Below are 20,070 nucleotides of genomic sequence, written 5' to 3' on the forward strand. Positions count from 1 at the left end.
GAGAGAGTTTGTGTGCGGGAGCGTTTTCACTGTCCGATGCATAACTCAGTGGGAACTGTGGGGCAAATGAAAAGTTGTCCTTTCAAACCTCTCTTTTCCCTCATCCCGTCTTCCTCCCCAAAGCCACGCTACAATAAGCGTTTCCCATCAACTAAAATCAGATAATTAATGGTACGTTGTCAGATATAGCCGTGGTGGGCTTGCGAGGACAGAGAGGCCCACTGGGTGATGGCGCTTTAAAATAGAAATAACAACCTGCACTTTTGTCTAACCCAGATGAACTTTATTTAGAAAAGCTGGTGTTTTTTTCATGTTCTTGGTTTGCGTTTTCTACCCACACACATGCCTGTGTGTTCTGACTAGATTTTACTCCCGGCCAGATGTGCAGAAGCGAGGCGGACCAGGCCGGTCTGGGCCTGCTGAATGATTATACTGTGCCCAAGACTCATGCTGGGTTTAGTCTGACTCACGCTCGCACTGCTGGAGAGGAGGATCCAGTGCCGGCTAGAGAACAGCACAGGACCAGACAACACGCCAATCATGTGAGGGACCTTCAGATTTGTATGGTTGGGCCTCCTCTCCCAAGAAACTATAAGTAGACTACATCAAACAGGAAAAAAAAAAATCTTCTTAATGAGTATTTGTTTTCTAGCTAAAATAAGCATTCTTAAAAAATAATAAAGATAAATAATATTCAAACAAAATAATACGTGAGAAGCGAAATTGTGTAAGATAATAAGACTTAATATATATTTTTTTTACATTTATTTCTTATACAATTCTTAAATTCATTTTGTTTATCTTATTTGAGCAAAAATACAGTGAAACAATAATATTGAGAACTATTATTACAATTTAAAATAACTGTTTTATTTGGTATATAATGTATTATATACCAATAGAATTTATTCCTCTGTTGGAAAAGCTTAATTTTCAGCAGCCATTACTTCAGTGTCACATGATCCTTCAGAAATCTCTTCAGAAATTCGAATATACTGTGTGTGTATATATGTGTATATATATATATATATAAAAAAAAAATATATATATATATATATATATATATATTGTCAGCATTCTTTAGAAAGTTCAAAAGTAACATTATAAATCTATTTACTGTCACTTTTGGTCAAATTCAGAATGTTTTATTCTCCAGGAGTGCACAAACACACAAGGAATTTGGTCTCCAGAAAATCTTGATACTTACTTACATACAAATATACAAAAGAGAATAAAGAGAAAGAATGAAATAAGTAGAATTAAACCAAAAGTTAAAGTAATATACATACAAAAGTATGTATATCTATATAGAGTTGATGGAGTGTGCTTAAAAGTTCACATTAAAGCTGCAGTCCGTAGTTTTTCCAAGTCCGATGGTTTGTCGCCATCTCTGTTAGGAATCTGCAATTGCAGTTATTCACGGAATTATCAACTTTACGTGGGTTGTGCCTCGGCACGGCACAATGCGGATTAACTGATGTTTTGAGGAGAATGTGCGGCTGTCAGTCACCGCGCCGTTGTGGATACTGGCATTCAGAATCACAGATTCTACTTTTTGGAAGTATGACCAACATAATAATTTTCACCGGAAAATGTCAACTGAACAAGTAAGTAACATCCACTTTTGTTCTGACAAACTAGGGGGGAAAAAGCATTGCAGTAAATTGCGCTGATTAAATCTAACGTATCATATCACGTCAAACCGGGCAAATTATACTTTGTTCTCAAATTGTTAATGTCAACAACATCAGCATTGAGTGACTACATTTAATGAACTTAATTATCCTTGTTTTCACATGGGCCCGGTTGCAGTCTTTTTTTTCTGTAGCCACTCTGAAGTCGGAAGTCTTTTGCATTTTACAACGGGTGAATCTCCAGTTGTCACTGGTGATTGTCGTTTGGACCTTTCTGGATCCGCCATCAAATTGATAAGTTTAATTACATCAAGTGCTTTGAGAAAAGGCTATAAATCTCCACCTCCAACACCCTCACACGCAATATACCTACTAGCCGACACACCTTCTTTTTGTGATGTGACGTAATGACGCAAAGACATGCTCGAATTTCCTGTGGAAATCCACCAGTACCACTGGAATTAAAAACATTATCACAAGCTTACCGTTTTGAATCGAGCTAAGGCAAGCAGATAGTTTTGAACACTGGCTGGTTATGTACTTGCTCAAACTCTTTTGGATAATTTTTAACCCAAAAAAGTTACGGACTGCAGCTTTAATTATTGTATATACTTAATATATACTGTATAAAATAATATGTATTTACATGATAAATGTTGTATTGCCGCCTGGTTTGCATAAACATCAGGATATTGTTCTAAAAAAACAGCTAGACAGTAGTGGGAGTGGATCCTTGCTGAATCCTTGCTTATTTATTTAAAAATAATTAGTGACCCCAAACATTTGAACTGTAATATATTATATTATACTTTTTTTCTCAAATGTTTTTTTGTCCAGTGGGTCTCCTCGTCGACAGGGCTGGGACAATATTTCCGGCTGTTCACACCCATAACAATAATGAGGAGAAAACGAGATGAGAATGGAAATAACCTATAATGGCAATAAATCCTAGAGTCTCAGATCCCAATCGAGGAAAATCTGACTCATATAGCAAACAACCAATAAGCTCGGCTGAAATGAGCTGACAAGGACAGATGTACATGGGTTGTTGTGGCTGACACAAATTAAAGCCTCTCAATCACTAACTGACATTCATCAGAAGGGTAATCACCAATAAGCAGACATTGTTGGATGGAGCTCGATCGGTGATCAGATACTGACGGATGTGTTTGCGTTCATTCACAGTGAGTCATTATATTCTCTCTGGATTCGGTGTTTATGAGTGTTAAACTGCAGGTTTCAGACAGCTTACTGCCCTGAGATAGGCTCACATACTGTACTTTCACACATACATACAAACACAAGTTCAAACGTGCTGAAAACATGCAGGACACCACAAGCGTTATACATTCACACGCACACAAAACATTCTTGTGCAAACAAACGCGGCCCCACAGGTTCATATACACAAGCAGGAAACATACTTATAAGTAGCATGTGGTGCATGTATCCATACACATATATTCAGAGGAAGACAAACATCTCACACACACACTCTATTCATGCCAGAGGCTGACATTTATGGCGCTTTACCTGTCTAGATGATATGCTGCGATCTCGGCATTGTGCCTCTCGAAATCTGAGAAGTAGAAGAAGTCTGGGGGTGTCTCCTGCTCCCGTGTCTGCCTGCAAGGCAAAGGTTAATCTTCTGTGAGCCCCTTTCATCAACAAAGCCATAATCACAGCCCTAGCCCTTGAAACTAAAGCCACCCTGTCAAGAAAACTTTAAGAGATGCCCCTCCATTATTTCTGGATTGAAGTCTGGAAGAAAATATATTTTCTTAACATATTTTTGAAAAAATACCTTATTTTATTTATTACTAAAATAATTGACAGAGACAGAGACGTTGCCGTTCACTCTGTACATGCTACCCTTAGGAGATATCATTAGGAAGCATGGCATTAGTTTTCACTGTTATGCTGATGATACGCAGCTCTGTATTTCTTCCCGCCCTGACGAAACTTACCAATTCACAAAATTAACGGAATGCATAGCTGATATAAAAAACTGGACGACTAGCAACTTCCTACTACTTAATTCTGAAAAAACAGAGATTCTAATTATTGGACAAAAAACTTCCTCACGTAATATCCTAGAATACTGTCTGTCAAGTCCTCGTTGTCGTTTAGGAACCTGGGTGTGCTCTTTGATACCAATCTTTCTTTTGAAAGTCACATAAAACCGTAAAAACTGTAAAACCGCATTTTTTCATCTTAAAAATATATCTAAACTACGTCATATGCTCTCAATGAAAAATACAGAACAATTAGTTCATGCATTCATGACATCAAGGCTAGATCATTGTAATGCTTTATTGGGTGGTTGCCCTGCACGCTTAATAAACAAACTACAGCTGGTCCAAAACGCAGCAGCTCGAGTTCTTACCAGAAATAGGAAGTATGACCATAGCCCGGTTCTGTCAACTCTGCATTGGCTGCCTATTAAATATCGTCATATACATTTTAAATTATTGCTGATTGCTTACAAAGCGCTAAATGGTTTAGCTCCACAGTTATTGAGCAAGTCCTTCACGTCTCTTGCGATCTCAAAAATCAGGCCAGTTGAAAATACCTAGAATATCAAAATCGGTTCACTTGGCTATGCGGAAACGATAAAAAAATCGGTATTAATCAAGGAACCTTGGAACTTATTTCATAGTTTGCGTTCTCGAGACACCAGGCACTGTTTTGTGCAAATGAGCGGCCAGATCGCATTAATGGTTTTCTGTTAGAAAGGTTTCGTGTTAGCGGCCCCTAAGTTAATAACTAATGATCGTTGCGACGGAAGTGATCAATCAAATCTAACTTTAGCTGGACATTAACTTGAATCTAGAGCTGCTGTAAAGCCAAAACAATCTCTTGTTACTTTAATTTCCTATTATCACTGTAAAGCTGCTTTGATACAATCTATATTGTTTAAAGCGCTATATAAATGAAGGTGACTTGACTTGACAATAACTTTCATTTTAAGTGACATCCAAATATGCACTGTCTTCATGCAAATACCTTAAAACTTATATATTAAAAATCACTAAATTGCTTGAAGAACAGTTTTCCTTCCTGTTTTGACTTCGGGTACACGACAACGATATGCTTAAAACGGAGAAGTTTTTCCTTTGAGTTTTCCGTATACAGACGACACCATTGTCAAAACGATTCCCATTCACACGGATCCACGAAAACGTCTAAAACGCTGTATTCAGTTGCCAAGCTGTGAGATGGCGATGAACACGATTGAACACGTAATACACGTGCATGACGTCATCATCTTCAGAGATTCGTATTTTAGTTTGTTAACACGGAGACCGTTTTCAAAAACTTGCACATTAAAACCCGTTTTCAAAAGTTTGCGTTTTCAGGCACCCAAAACGTCATTGTTGTGTAAACAAACGGCAGAAACGCATACAAAGTTTTACAGGTTTAGTTGAAAACGCTGTCGTGTAAACAGCCCCTTATTTCCTTTGGAAAGAGTATGTTTGGATGGGACATTTCAAATGGCTTGTCCTTTTTTTTAACAGCAATCAAAGGACCATGATCTGCTATGTATAGTTGCTATTGTTAGAATTTGCAGGACGTTTTAGGGGGAGGGACATTTTTGTCTAAGAGAGCATTTCATTGGACAGAAACTGTGTAGTGCAGGATGAGTCATCAATCATTTCCCAGTCTGTTTTCCCATTGTTATATTTCTAAATGCTAATTTTGTTAGCGTTTAGGAGTACACTAGCATTCTAATGGCTCTAAAGCTAACTGAGATGGACTTAAAGCCACAGAAGTTCCATTTTGGTTTCATTGAAACATCCAAAATGATGATATTGTACATGAGCAGTTAATAACAGGGCAAACAATACGGAAACAATAAAATTGAATCAATACTTGTAGGTCAATGGAGGACATATCAAGTTCCAGGCAAACATTTCTCCACAGACAACAAGAGCCAGAGAAACTATTTTTAACCCGGGCCGACTTCATACGGTCCCGCTGAAATGTTTTCAGCAGCCAGACTCCATTTCAAACATACTGGAGATTTCTCTCTTTGCTCTTCCCTTCTCTCTCTCTCTGAATGCTGTCCGAATGTCAGAACAATTAAATCCAGCTGGGTTTCTCGCCTTTCTTAACAGCCTTAATCATGTAAGGACGGTTCAAAACAATGACTTCTCTGGGAACTGAATCTTGTCACATCCCAACATCTCTGTGGCAAACCGAGGGCAAGGTAGCTGGCGGGAGGAGTGCCAGCTCTGTAATGGAAACAGATCCTTATCTTGGCGAAATCAGGCATTCAGTATCGTCCTCAGCTGGCGGCAGTCGTTCAAGGCGCAGCTGTGAGACTGACACGCTCACCGATCGTTAAATAACACAGCATGAGACCTGCCAAACGAGAGTCTCCAACTTCACATTCTTCTGCAGTTCGCTCCTCAGAGCCCCGGATAATATCGCTCCACTCGCCAACTGTGAACCTCTTTTCAGGCATGAAGAGAATTAAAATGGATTTGTGTTTCTGCCGGAAGAAACAGGCCTACTTCTGCAACAAACCCAGAAGCGTCCTGGTGATGAACCCATTGGACGCTTGCCCTCAGACGCTCAGATGTTTAATTGGCAGTGAAGTGTGTACGGGTGTTTTTTGTGTGTGTGGAAAGTAAACTCCCCTAAAGGACTTTTCACTCTCACAATTTTTTTTTGTCCACTAGCAACGCCTGACAGTATTTACGATTAAAAACATATTAAATATTTATTTATACACATGGAATTGTGTAACGAAATTACAGCTTGACTAGAAATGATGCACAATATAAATCTTAATAAAATATCTCGTAGGAGATATTTATTCACACACAAGCTCTTCGCTTTTGTAATTTGTGTGATAAATTACATTTAATATCATTACTGGTAAAAATGTTTGTCATTTAAAAAGTTTTATTTTAATATTGAAAAAAATAGACTACTGTACAATAGTTCGATTTTTTCAAAGAAATTACCATTATTCAGCATAATGCATTAAACTGATTAAAAGCGAAAGACATTTATAATGTTGCAAAAGATTTCTACTTCAATTAAAAGCTGTTCTTTTTAAACTTAATATTCAGCAAAAAATCCTACAAATATTATATCATGCTGGCTTCCACAAAAATCAGCACAACTGTTTTCAGAATTGATAATAATATTCTAAATGTTTCTCGAGCACAAAATCTGCATATTGGTATGATTTCTGAAGGATCATGGGACACTAAAGACAATAAAGATAATTTGCATCACAGAAATAAATTACATTTTAAAATATATCAAAACAGAAAACACATTTTAAATGATTATATTTCACAATATTATTGTTTTGACAATATTTTTGATCAAATAAATGCAGCCAACTTCTTTCAAAAACATTTCAATCCGACCCCAAACTTATGAACGATAGTGTATCTCTATACATTTAAAAAATAATAATAATAAAAACAACGGAAAAAAAAAACACCTTCCAAAACTCAAAACAAAGCTGTTTTCATAAAAATCATAGTTGGACATAAAACTCTCTGAAGGAAACACCTGTTCCCTTTCGTAGTCACTTCGAGTTACGTCGAAATGACGACGAATGGGGTTCGCTTAGAAGCCTATCCTCTTCGAATATTAATAAAACGAGCCAATGGCAAGCAAATGCCATGGGTCTGCTGAATTTGCATAGCGTAACTCCGCCCCACAGTGTGGGTATATAAGGAAGTGAGCCGGCAACATGCAGATATGTTTTCGCTTTCGGAGCCAAGTTTATCCTTCACTCCACAAGCCATCCTGAGTATCATCTCTATTCCTCTTCGAGACGAGCTTCCCTCCAGGTGTTGGTGTGACAGCGAGTTCCAGCGAGTGCACATTCCCTGCGATCTGAGCAGTGATCTGCCAGTGTGTGTGTGTTCTCTCCCTGGTCGCTTCAGCATCTGCGGGGATTTCTCCTTCTCTCTAAAAGAGCAAAGCGCGTGGCACGTCTTTTTAAAGATGCATCGCCCGTGCCCTTCTGGTTGTGGTCACTGGCTGTCTGATTTAGATGGGCACAATCGCTGTTTTGCGTGTTTGGGCTTAGAGCACGCCAAAGCAGCGCTTGTGGATGACTCATGTTTTCATTGCGGAAACATGACCATCGCGACACTACGGTCGAGACTCAGTGATCTCGAAAGAGTGAGAGTCCCCTCATCCACACCCCGATCTACCCCCTCTAGTAATAGAGCTGGTACTTCGGCTGGTGGCCAGGGTGACCTGAGGGTGACGGTGTGGCAACAACAACCGACGATTCGTCCTCGGGCCACATCCCCCTCTCAAGTGCCGCAACCCGCGAGCCGACCAGATGATGCGCTCGATCAGTCCCGGCCAACGGTCGGCGGCGGACCGAGTGCGCCGTCTGGCGCTCCTAATGACGATGCTATGTCGATCACAGCATCACAAGGTGGGCAGGAGTCCTCGGGAGATGAGGGATCGGCTGTGCTGCCGCCTCCGGGCGCGTCAGCATTGCCCGATCCTGATCCCGAGCTGACGGCCATGCTTTCCCGGGCAGCCGCGAGCATCGGGTTAGAGTGCAATCCGCCACCCTGCCCCGAGCGCTCGCGTCTGGACGATTGGTTTTTGGGCGCGGCCGCCGATTCACGTCGGCGTCCAACCCCAATGCCTTTCTTCCCGGATGTGCATGAGGAGGTCTCGAGGTCCTGGAAGGCACCCTTGTCTTCCCGTGATCGCTCGGCGACCTCCTCCGCCTTTCCTCCTCTCGATCAGGCGGCTGTTTACGGGTACACTGGGGTGCCTATGGTTGAACGCTCTGTTGCGATGCAACTGTGTCCACAGAGTGCTTCTTCCCGTGGTGATCCTAAGCACCCCTCCAAGGCCTGTAGGTTTTCGTCGACCCTGGTGGCGAAGACCTATAGAGCTGCGGGGCAGGCAGCCGCCTCATTGCATGCCATGGCCACTCTGCAGGTCTACCAGGCCCAGATGCTCAGGGACATGCACGAGGGGAGGACTGACCCAGGGCTCTTCAATGAGCTGCGTGCCGCCACTGACCTCGCTCTCCGGGCGACGAAAGTGACCGCACGCTCCCTGGGCCAGGTGATGTCCACTAGTGTGGTCCAGGAGAGACACCTCTGGCTCAACCTGGCCGATATGAGGGACGCTGAGCGGACTCGTCTGCTTGACGCCCCCATATCCCAGGCTGGCCTCTTCGGCGGAGCGGTTGAAGATTTTGCCCAACAGTTTTCAACCGCCCAGAAGCAGACTGAGGCTATTCGTCATATTCTGCCCCGACGGCCCGCTGCTGCCTCCACCCAGCCGTCGGTTCAGACGCCTCAGCCTGCTCGCCGCCGAGGGCGCCCTCCCGCGGCTCCCGCCCCTCCCGCACGGCCCCAGCAGCAGCCTTCACCCGGGCCGCGTCGTGGAGGACGCCGCAGGCAGGCGCCCCAGCCCTCTCCAGCCCCGCGCCCCGCTAAACGCCAGGCCAAGCGGCGCTCCTGAGACGGGCTGCTCAGAGATGGCCATCAGTTCTTCTCAGGAGATGGTAGCAGGACCACTCCTTCCCCCGGTGGAGGGCCGGGGGAGAATCCTTTGTTCTCCACTCCCCGCTGCTCACCCACGGGTGGGCAGCACCCTAATGTGGTTAAAGAAAGAACTGATATCCCCATCTCTGAGCCCCCAGAAGGGAATGACAGTGCGCGCCGCCCACGGGCCCCGCCGCTCTCATCCCCTTCTGTCGCCAGACCCCTGCCAGAGCACGCCCCCGTGGAACGCTGGTCCTTCCCTGGCTCCCTCTGGCAGGACGCGGCTAATGACCGTGCCCCCACACCGGGCCGCTATGCCACCCACGTCCGGGCCGGTCATTCCGCTTCGCTGCACCCCCGCGGGGACGTCTGTCGTCCGCATGACCCCGCTGGCACAGTCCTTGGGAGCCTGGTTAGAGCTTCCCAACCTGTCCCGCTGGCTCGCGCGGACCATCAGGCTCGGCTATGCGATTCAGTTCGCGCGGTCTCCTCCCCGCTTCAGGGGAGTCCGCTTCACTATGGTCGGTGGCAATGCCCCTGTCATGAGAGCGGAGGTCGCCACCCTGCTGGCGAAGGGTGCGATCGAGACTGTCCCTCCAGCCGCAATGAGGTCCGGCTTCTACAGCCCCTACTTCATTGTCCCCAAGAAAACCGGTGGGTTACGACCAATCCTGGATCTGCGCGTCTTGAACCGTTCCCTTCACAGGCTTCCGTTCAAGATGCTCACGGCCAAGCGCATTTTCGAATGTGTGCAGCCACAGGATTGGTTTGCAGCGATCGACCTGAAGGACGCCTACTTTCATGTCTCCATTCTTCCTCGACACAGGCCGTTTCTACGGTTTGCTTTCGAGGGGCAGGCATACCAGTACGCGGTCCTCCCATTCGGGCTGGCCCTGTCTCCTCGCGTCTTCACGAAGGTCGTCGAGGCAGCCCTTGTGCCGCTACGGCAACACGGGGTTCGCATCCTGAATTATCTCGACGACTGGCTAATCCTAGCTCACTCTCGGGACCAGGTTTGCGAACACAGGGACCTAGTGCTCCGGCACCTAGTCCGTCTGGGCCTTCGGGTCAACTGGGAGAAGAGCAAACTTTGCCCCGTGCAGAGGATCTCTTTTCTCGGTATGGAAATCGACTCGGTCGCCATGTGCGCGCAGCTTACGAGCGAGCGCGCGCAGTCACTGCTGACTTGCCTGAGACAAATCCAGAGCAAGAGTGCGGTTCCACTGAAACTTTTTCAGAGGCTCCTGGGGCATATGGCATCTGCAGCCGCGGTAACGCCGCTCGGATTGCTTCATATGAGACCGCTTCAGCACTGGCTTCACGATCGAGTCCCGAGGTGGGCATGGCACCAGGGCAAGCTCCGAGTTCCAGTTACTCCGACCTGCCGTCAGACCTTCTCCCCGTGGACGAACCTCAGCTTTCTACGGGCCGGAGTGCCCTTAGAACGAGTTTCCAGGCATGTTGTTGTGTCAACGGATGCCTCCTCCACGGGCTGGGGTGCCATGTGCAATGGACATGCTGCCGCGGGCTCCTGGACAGGACCCCACCGCCTATGGCATGTCAATTGCCTCGAGTTGCTGGCAGTACGTCTCGCTCTGCACCGCTTCCGGGCGCTGCTCAAGAACCAGCACGTACTAGTCCGATCAGACAATACCGCGACAGTAGCGTACATCAACCGACAAGGTGGTCTACGCTCCCGCCGTATGTCGCAACTCGCCCGCCACCTCCTCTTATGGAGTCAGAAGCATCTGAGGTCGCTTCGAGCCATTTATATTCCGGGAGACCTGAACTGTGCAGCCGACGAGCTCTCACGGCTTCAGCCTCTTCCTGGAGAATGGAGACTCCATCCCCAGGCGGTCCAGCTGATTTGGGATCAGTTCGGGGACGCACAGGTAGACCTGTTTGCCTCCCACGACTCGTCCCACTGCGCCCAGTTTTACTCCCTGACCGAGGGCACGCTCGGCACGGACGCTCTGGCGCACAGCTGGCCCCGGGGCCTCCGCAAGTATGCGTTTCCCCCAGTGAGCCTTCTTGCACAGACCCTGTGCAAGATCAGGGAGGACGAGGAGCAGGTCATATTGGTTGCGCCGCACTGGCCCACCCGAACCTGGTTCTCCGAACTTGTACTCCTCGCGACAGCACCTCCCTGGCCAATTCCTCTGAGGAAGGACCTCCTTTCTCAGGGACGGGGCACCCTTTGGCACCCTCGTCCCGATCTCTGGAACCTCCACGTGTGGCTCCTGGACGGGACGAGGCAGGTTTGAGTACCCTACCACCAGCGGTGGTGGCTACCATCACTTCCGCTAGAGCGTCGTCCACTAGACATGCCTACGCGTTGAAGTGGAACCTCTTCGTCTCTTGGTGCTCTTCTCACTCAGAAGACCCCAGATCATGCCCGATCAGTGTCGTGCTTTCCTTCCTGCAGGATGGGTTGGAGCGAAGGCTGTCTCCCTCCACCCTGAAAGTATATGTTGCCGCTATCGCCGCACATCACGACGCAGTTGATGGTAAGTCCGTGGGAAAGCACGACCTGGTCATCAGGTTCCTGAGAGGAGCGAGGAGACTACAGCCTCCTCGCCCTCCTCTCGTTCCCTCTTGGGACCTCTCAGTGGTACTAACTGCCCTGCAGAGTGCTCCCTTTGAGCCTCTGCAATCAGTGGAGCTTAAGTTCCTGTCAATTAAGACAGCGCTCCTGGTTGCTCTGGCCTCCATCAAGAGGGTAGGGGACCTGCACGCATTTTCTGTAGACGAAGCGTGCCTGGAATTCGGGCCGGCCTTTTCTCACGTGATCCTGAGACCCCGGCCTGGATATGTGCCCAAGGTTCCCACCACTCCCTTCCGGGACCAGGTGGTGAACCTGCAAGCGCTGCCCCTGGAGGAGGCAGACCCAGCCTTGGCATTGCTCTGTCCAGTACGCGCCCTCCGTGCTTACGTAGACAGAACGCAATGTTTCAGGACCTCAGACCAGCTCTTTGTCTGTTATGGTGGGAAGCTGAAGGGAAGGGCTCTCTCCAAGCAAAGGTTGTCTCACTGGATAGTGGACGCCATTGCTTTGGCTTACCAGCAGCAAGGTCGACCGTGCCCCCTTGGTGTGACGGCCCACTCCACCCGGAGTGTGGCCTCCTCTTGGGCTCTAGCGCATGGCGCCTCGCTAACAGACATCTGCAGAGCTGCAGGCTGGGCGACACCCAACACATTCGCCAGATTCTACAATCTCCGAGTGGAGCCAGTGTCCTCCCGAGTACTCGCTTCAACCAGCCGGTGCTAGGACCCGCTCAGGTGTCTTCGCTTGCTCGCCATTCCACTCCACGGACTGGATACGTGCGATATTCTCCTCAGGTGAGCCTGATAAGCCCTGAGTTCCTCCAGCGCTGTTGACGTCAACGCCAGAGTTATGCCTCCGGCAGCTTTCGCGTTGGCTAGGTGCCACCATGTGCATGGTTCCCCCGCTGGGCGACCCCCACGTGTGTATTTCCACTGTAAGCCTCCTTCGAGCAGGTGTCTTTCCCTTGGCAAGCCAGTCTGCCACCCCTGGGGTTGAAATACTCCACCCTACGGGCTGGACACCCCAGTGTTCTCCGTATGCTCCCCCCTCCGGGTCATATGTGTTTTCTTAAGTCCCCCCCCCCTTCGGGCGGGCACTGATTGCATATTCCACTGTGATATGCTTCCCAGTGTACCTTGGTATTCCTGTGTTAAGTAGGAGTCCTTCGTCCGTGCTAGTCTCACGACAGGGAGCTCAGACTTACGCAGGGCACTGGAAGACAGCCGAGGTGGCGTGATTGGACTGGGAACCCCATTCGTCGTCATTTCGACGTAACTCGAAGTGACTACGAAAGGGAACGTCTCGGTTACGGATGTAACCCTCGTTCCCTGAGTAGGGAACGGAGACGTTACGTCTTCCTGCCACTTCCGCTGTACCGCTGGAACAGCCTGAGTTCAGCTTGGCTCCTTCAGCGAAGAAACATATCTGCATGTTGCCGGCTCACTTCCTTATATACCCACACTGTGGGGCGGAGTTACGCTATGCAAATTCAGCAGACCCATGGCATTTGCTTGCCATTGGCTCGTTTTATTAATATTCGAAGAGGATAGGCTTCTAAGCGAACCCCATTCGTCGTCATTTCGACGTAACGTCTCCGTTCCCTACTCAGGGAACGAGGGTTACATCCGTAACCGAGACGTTCACTTGTGTGACTGTGTACCACAATTCCACTTGCTTTAGCTCATAATTTCAGGACTCTGGGAACCGCATCCGCCTGTTTTCACAGCTATTATGATAGCTCACTGTCTAATGCACTGCAAAGTAATATTAAGTCTCTAAGCACTTATTGAGCACCACTGTGCCCAAGGACTTGACCCAGCCGAGGCCTCCGCTGCGGTGACAGCACTTAGCATCTGCACACATCTGCCTCTATTCTGTATGCTTTTCATCAAATAGGATTCCATCAAGGTAAAATTAGTGATTAACATCAACTCCATAACACAAATGGTCCCAACAGGAAATAAATAAATAAATAATAATAATAATAATACACAGGCTTTTTAAAAGCTCATAGACCGCAGCTGATGGCAAAGCCCTCTGAGGAGTGTTCTGTGGGTGGAGAACTCGAAACTCCCTCCACTCACGCTGGCACTCCAGACAACCTTGTTAAGCTGGAGCTTGAGAGCTCTCATTTATTCCCGTAAAACCCCAGAGAGACACGAGGAAAACAACATTCGACTGGCTGCTGGACCAGAAAATTATAACAAAAGAAACCAGACACAGGCCAGCCTGTCAAAGGGTCAAAACAATCCCTCCGAAGATTTCTGTAAAGCTTAGTTTCCTACATTCGACATTAACGACTCCTCGGAGAGAGGGAAAAAAATCCCTCTTTAAAAACAACAGAAATTTAAAGGCAACAACATAAAAATATAGAACGTAGCATTTAGAGTAACAACAGTTTCTAATGGATTTCATTCAATTAACAAACCAACAAAAACAAGTTTATGAGGCACTGAATATAAACGGAAGGAAAAACAGGTGCAATCTGTGTGCGTGGGGGTTGTTGGGATATAGATTGAAAGCTCAAGATGATTTTCCTTTTCTTCAAATGCGCGATCGGTGGATGTGGTTCACCATAAAAGACGCCATGGGAATGGTCGGCACTCTTAAAGTACACTTAAATGAGCCTCAAGATGGGCCTCTGGGACCTTAAAACCAACTCAGCTGAGAGCAGAATGTCTCTGGTGATCAAAATACGCTGAGAGAGCGCTCTCCATGACCCTGCACTTCAAGGTAAACGCAATGTTTACTACTGCCAAGCCAAAAGATTATTGATTCATGCAAACAGGCTCACAAAGACACAGGCTAGTCGTCGACTTACATAATGGCAATATAAACAGCAATATTGGAATAAGCAGCACCAATTTATTATTAGAGATGCACCAAATTGCACAAAATCTGGACGATTCTAATAAGCCAATAATTAATTTTATGTTATGACCAATAACCATAAATGGCTGATGAAATTCAATACTATTTTGTGTAAATACATTTCAAATAAAACAATAAAAAGAAATGAATGCTACAAGTGAACTTAGGCATCACAACATTATAATGTATAATATTACAAATGGATATATATATTTTTTTATTTGCCGACTTGAACATTTAATTAGCTTGCAGTTACATATCCATTGTCTGCCTGCCTATATATATTTAAGATTTTTAAAAAACTCAAACACCGGCTATTAGCGATACTATATATTGTGCATCTCTAATTATTATTATTCATTAAACGAATTAACAGTTCGTTAACTTAATTTTTGGCTGTTTGAGGATGCCAAGCAAGCAACTATATATAAATATATAGAACGTGAAATTTAGAGTAATATAGAATTTATAGTCATTGTACAACAGTTTCTAATGGATTACATTCAATTACCAAACCAGATTTTGGTGCTGACACTAAACAGATGCTAGGAACTTCTGTTAATTAGAAGTCCAAATCTGGCATGAAATAGCCAATTATCAGCCGATCAATCGCCCTTTAGGAGATATCGGTCTCTCACTGTACATAAGGTTTCAAGGCCATGGCTACATGTAAAAGCTGGCATTGCAAACAATAAAACCGTAGCAGATGAGAAAATTCCTGATGGACAAAGTGCAAAAGGTACAGACAACCAAAAAAAAAAAAACCCTTGATCTATTAAGAAAACACACAGGAGCAAACAAATGATTCAAACAGGACACGGTATCTAGGACACTATATTCTGCCAAATCCCTTAGTTGGCTTTACACTGGACAAACACGGAAAAAGCTCACACAATAGCCATGAAAGCAAATTCATCTCACAAAGCCTGATGGCTGCAGCACTTGTAAAAGCTTATCCCAGCATTCTTAGGAGGTGTGTTGGTCAGACTGCGATGGCGAAAGAAGAAAAAACTGTGTTCAAGCAGACACTTCTGGAGCCTTAAAGGGACAGTTCACCCAAAATTAAAAAATGATTAGTCATTATTACTGATCCTCGCATATTTTCAAACCTGAATGACTTGAACACAAAATGAGTTATCTAGTAGTATTGGCCAAGCTGCTCTTTTTCATACAATACCAGCCACTGTCCCCACTCACTTTCATTACATAAAAAGGAACAGCTTGGACATTCTTCAAAATATATATATATATTTGTTTTGTTCCAGACAGGTTTGGAGCGACATGAGGGTGAGTAAATGATGACAGAATGATCATTTCTCGGTGAACTTTCACTTAAAAGAAAAGCTGTTGGTGTGAGCACTAACTTTGGTCACTTCCCAAGCTGTTTTCCACAAGAGCCACTCTGTGACTTTTTGACTGTGAATAATGATCAAACGGAGCATTGTTTAAACTGCAGAAGCATGCAGAAACGACCTTTGGAGCGAATGTCATGGCGTTGGGAGCAAATATTAGAGAAGGAGGCACCAGCACGGGAATAAAGCTGCATTCTGTGGCTTGTTTGTGATAACAGGTAACGGGTAATGTCAGGAGGCGGCTCACATTACAAACTTCAGCAGTCGCTGTTTCTCACAGCACTGCATAATAACATTAGAGTTGAAAAAAGACAGAAAAGTGCAAAGAAACGCTGGTATATATTTAGCCAGGCCTCTTTTCTACCTTTTTCTACTTGTTCTGCACCAGTGACATGCATCATTGTTTTAAGGAACTTGTCAAAGCAAACGGCGGTGTCATTTTTCTTTGTTTGAAAATGTAAGTGGTTGATGCTTTTCCATCTCTGAAGGGCGACCTCTCCTGAGTTAAGGCCAAACCATTCCTCCTCTCTGGCTTAGAAGTGCTACTGGCAGGTCAGTGGGGACGTCTGGTATTTAGTGTTGCGTCGGAGTTGTTGATGAGCGTGAGAGAAGAGACTGACGTCGGCCTTGAGCCTGCTTTATGTGAGGGGATATTCAGACCTGCTGTAAAAATTCCACAGAGAAATGCTTTTCTCTCTGTCTCTGGATGCGGCTTTTTTATTTTAAAGCTCTGACAGGTTTATTGAGGCACATTTCTATATTTGCTTACGCACAAGGCCAGCATGTATTTTTTGGAATATAGGCTTTATGAATTTAATGTGCTTAATTGTGAGCGTTAAAGGGCCAGTTCACTCAAAAACGTTTTGTCATCATTTTGTCACTCCCACATGTACTTTTGTTGTTTGGTGAAACTCGTGTTTTGGCATTAATGAGATGGATGCAAAAATAATGGATGAGTGTTTGTGAAAGCAGTTATTATTTTTTATAATCTATCCATCAACGCCAGAAGGATTAGGCAAAATTCAGAAAAACTGAAGATCTGGCTCCCTGAATGTGAATTTGAATGAAAAAGAAGAGAAATTTACAGAACAATAATTCAAAGAAATTCAACACAGGTGATGCCTTCTGAGAAATGCTGTGTTCTGCCATCCTGGTCTGCAAAAACTAATAGATTAATCTATTTACCATTCTCTCTGTCCACAAGGGCTATAAACATTCAAACTTCAAGGCTTTTTAAAGTTGGCATGAAATAAAAAATATCACCTTATCTACTTTTTAAATGCACGGTATAGATCTTATTGTGAAAGATTAATCCATGTGTTTTAAAAAAAAAGTTTTATACCTTGTAATTTTTCATCCAAATGTCATTATTGGACCTTCCAGTGAAACAGACTTCTCTCTCTTAACATGCAGGACTTCTCCAATCCTTTAGTCTGCTGAAACTGGCTCCTGCAAGCTCACCTTCACCTGCCTTCACTTTCGCCTTCACGGCCTTCTTAAAATCCATAGAACCAAAAAATTTTTCTTTTACAAACTGCTATATATATATCTGTTTATGCATCCGCTTCATCACATATGTAACAAACTTTTCTGTTCTAAAATTAGTACATGCAATTCATTTTATTGCTTCATCCTCACATTCAAATGGGCTAAAATTCAATTCAAAATTATGATTTGAACTGGTATTTAAAAAGTTCTGAATGGTGCAGTACTCTGATCTCTCTGTCTACCATTGCCTGGACAAACTGTCTTGCATTGCATTATGTTTTGCCCCCCATAATGAAAACTACAGAGATTTCATCTTACTAAGACATATCATTGTAAAATATACTGTTGAGTGACAACTGATATTTATATTCATGTTATGCAAGTGGTCTGATATACTGTTGTAAAATTCTCACTGATTAAATTTTTTTACCATATCATATGAGCCAAAAAAAAAGCATGCTGTATCAAATATGATATAACATAAAATGTGATATGCGATAACTCGTTAAATAATGCGATATTCAATAATGCTTTAAGTGTGTAAAATAAATGTCAATTATATTTAAAATTAAAAAACTAAAAATAATATAACCAACATACATGTTTCACAACATTCTTCTTTTTGTGAGAAGAAAGTATCCTTACAAATTCTGAAAGTGAACAGCAGTGTTTTACTGTAGCATTACATAAAAATGGTCATTTTAACATCTGTGTAAACCAGGGGTTTAGGGTTTCAGATAGGCCTACATTCGGTTTGTTTAACTGAAATTGAATGATCAAATGCACAAATAAAACACTGCTTAGTCTTCACTGTATGAATTAAATGATTCTTATTAAAGTCAAGTCAAGTCAAGTCAAGTCACCTTTATTTATATAGCGCTTTTTACAATACAGATTGTTTTACAATCTGTACAATTGAAGCTGCAAACATTTTTTAGTCAGGAGCAGTGAGTGATTTTCTCTTATTCGTTTGTTGTTTGATTAACATTAAGCACACAGATAGAAACAGGTTTATTAGGCTGCTGTCACTTTAAGAGCTGCATGGATCCAATATATTGTTACACGTGTGCTTTCTTTCTCAACTGTTTAGTCCACTTAAGACTGACTGTGTTTACATGAATACTCACCAAGACAGGCATTTTGACATAACTGTGAGTGAATTTGGCCATATAAGCTGTGGAAGAGAACTGAACTCGGGATCATGCACTGTCTGAGGCGGCTTTCTGTGCGTTTGAGTACTTTGCATATTGCATTTATTAACATTAAGCATGTCACACGTATGCAGCAGTCATGAGTCCAGTCTACTCTCTGCGGCGACCTTTTTTTAAAATCCTGCAGTTATCGCAAGCCGTTTTGATATGCAAATCATGATGTAAATTTGTGATATTTTGATAATTTATATATATCATGCAGCCCTACATAAAATACACATGCATTGCAAACTTTTTTAAGATGTTTTAAAATATTTTGTCTAAAGGTTCAATAAAATGTTCGATTTCAAAAATTCGATTTTTCTGACTAATATAATTATATTTGTCAGGCTTTACAGGGTTATTCTAGGATCTAGAATCAAACTTTAAAGAGTGAAAATATACACCTCACCTTTAATATCAAGTGTAATGTTTGTATTTCACCTCTCTCTCTTTTCTCACACTTTCACAGATGTGCTCAAGGGTATTAGATGGATCTCCGTGAGCCAGCTGTTTTCTTTAAGTCCAGTACAAGCGTGAAAAATGGCTTGATGTGAATACGAGACTACAAAAAAAAAACACACCCCCTCAGGAACAGGCTGCTTTTTGCACAGAGCAAAAAATGTGCTATGAGAAACTTGGCTAGGCTGAAAATAATGAAAGATCCTTTGCACATGTATTGTGTTTCTGAGATAAGCATTGAGTGCTCTCACAATCACTGAACATGAGACTTCTGAGATGACAATGAACTAATAGATCTTGACGGCAAAGAAAACCCAGGCACTCACAGGAAACAACACACACACACACACACACACACACACACACACACACACACACACACACACACACACACACACACACACACACACACACACACACACACACACACACACACACACACAAAAAAAAGGAAAGAGTCAGAGAAGAAGATCTAGGGGTTAATGAAGAGAGAGAGAGAAAGAGAGAGAGAGAGAGAGAGAGAGAGAGAGAGAGAGAGAGAAAAGAGAGCACACACTGAGCTGAAAGACAGGCAGGCTTAAATAAGTGAGACCACAGCATCAGCTTCTCATGCGCATCATCCCTGTAATGGCATCGTGTAAATATTCCAGCCAGATCAACAAGCCATAAAGAGGAATCCATCATCTGCACATAATCTCTGACAGATTTACTGGCCTGGGCTGACAGGCTTCCCTGTATGATAGCAGGTCTGGGATAACACCCCCCACATGCACACGCACACGCACACACACACACACAAACACACACACACACACACACCTCCTGCCTGACAAGTGGAGGTGATGGCTGCGCTATCAGGTTAACGTGTGCAGTGTGTGGACGGTGTGCTTTCAGTCTTGTGGTTTGATCTGGGCTCTCCAATGTTGAAGGGGCCGCTGTCACACATCTCAAAGTGGAGGAATGGCAGAGGTGGGAATCGCCTGGGTTTGGGCAACAATATGATACATTTAGTGATTAGAGATGTTTTGAGAC

At 44.3% G+C, this 20,070-nt stretch overlaps 1 protein-coding gene across 1 annotated transcript in view; it reads right to left on the minus strand.

Moving 5' to 3' along the window:
- fam20cb (FAM20C golgi associated secretory pathway kinase b) overlaps nt 1-20,070 on the minus strand; it is a 54,450-nt gene that overhangs the window by 7,020 nt on the left and 27,360 nt on the right. Inside the window, exon 4 of the mRNA XM_079595428.1 lies at nt 3,168-3,260. Coding sequence (XP_079451554.1) covers nt 3,168-3,260 — 93 coding nt within the window. The remainder of the gene's footprint in view (nt 1-3,167; nt 3,261-20,070) is intronic.

The sequence above is a fragment of the Phoxinus phoxinus genome (genome assembly GCF_949152265.1).
Source record: "Phoxinus phoxinus genome assembly, chromosome: 21".
Taxonomy (NCBI): Eukaryota; Metazoa; Chordata; class Actinopteri; order Cypriniformes; family Leuciscidae; genus Phoxinus; species Phoxinus phoxinus.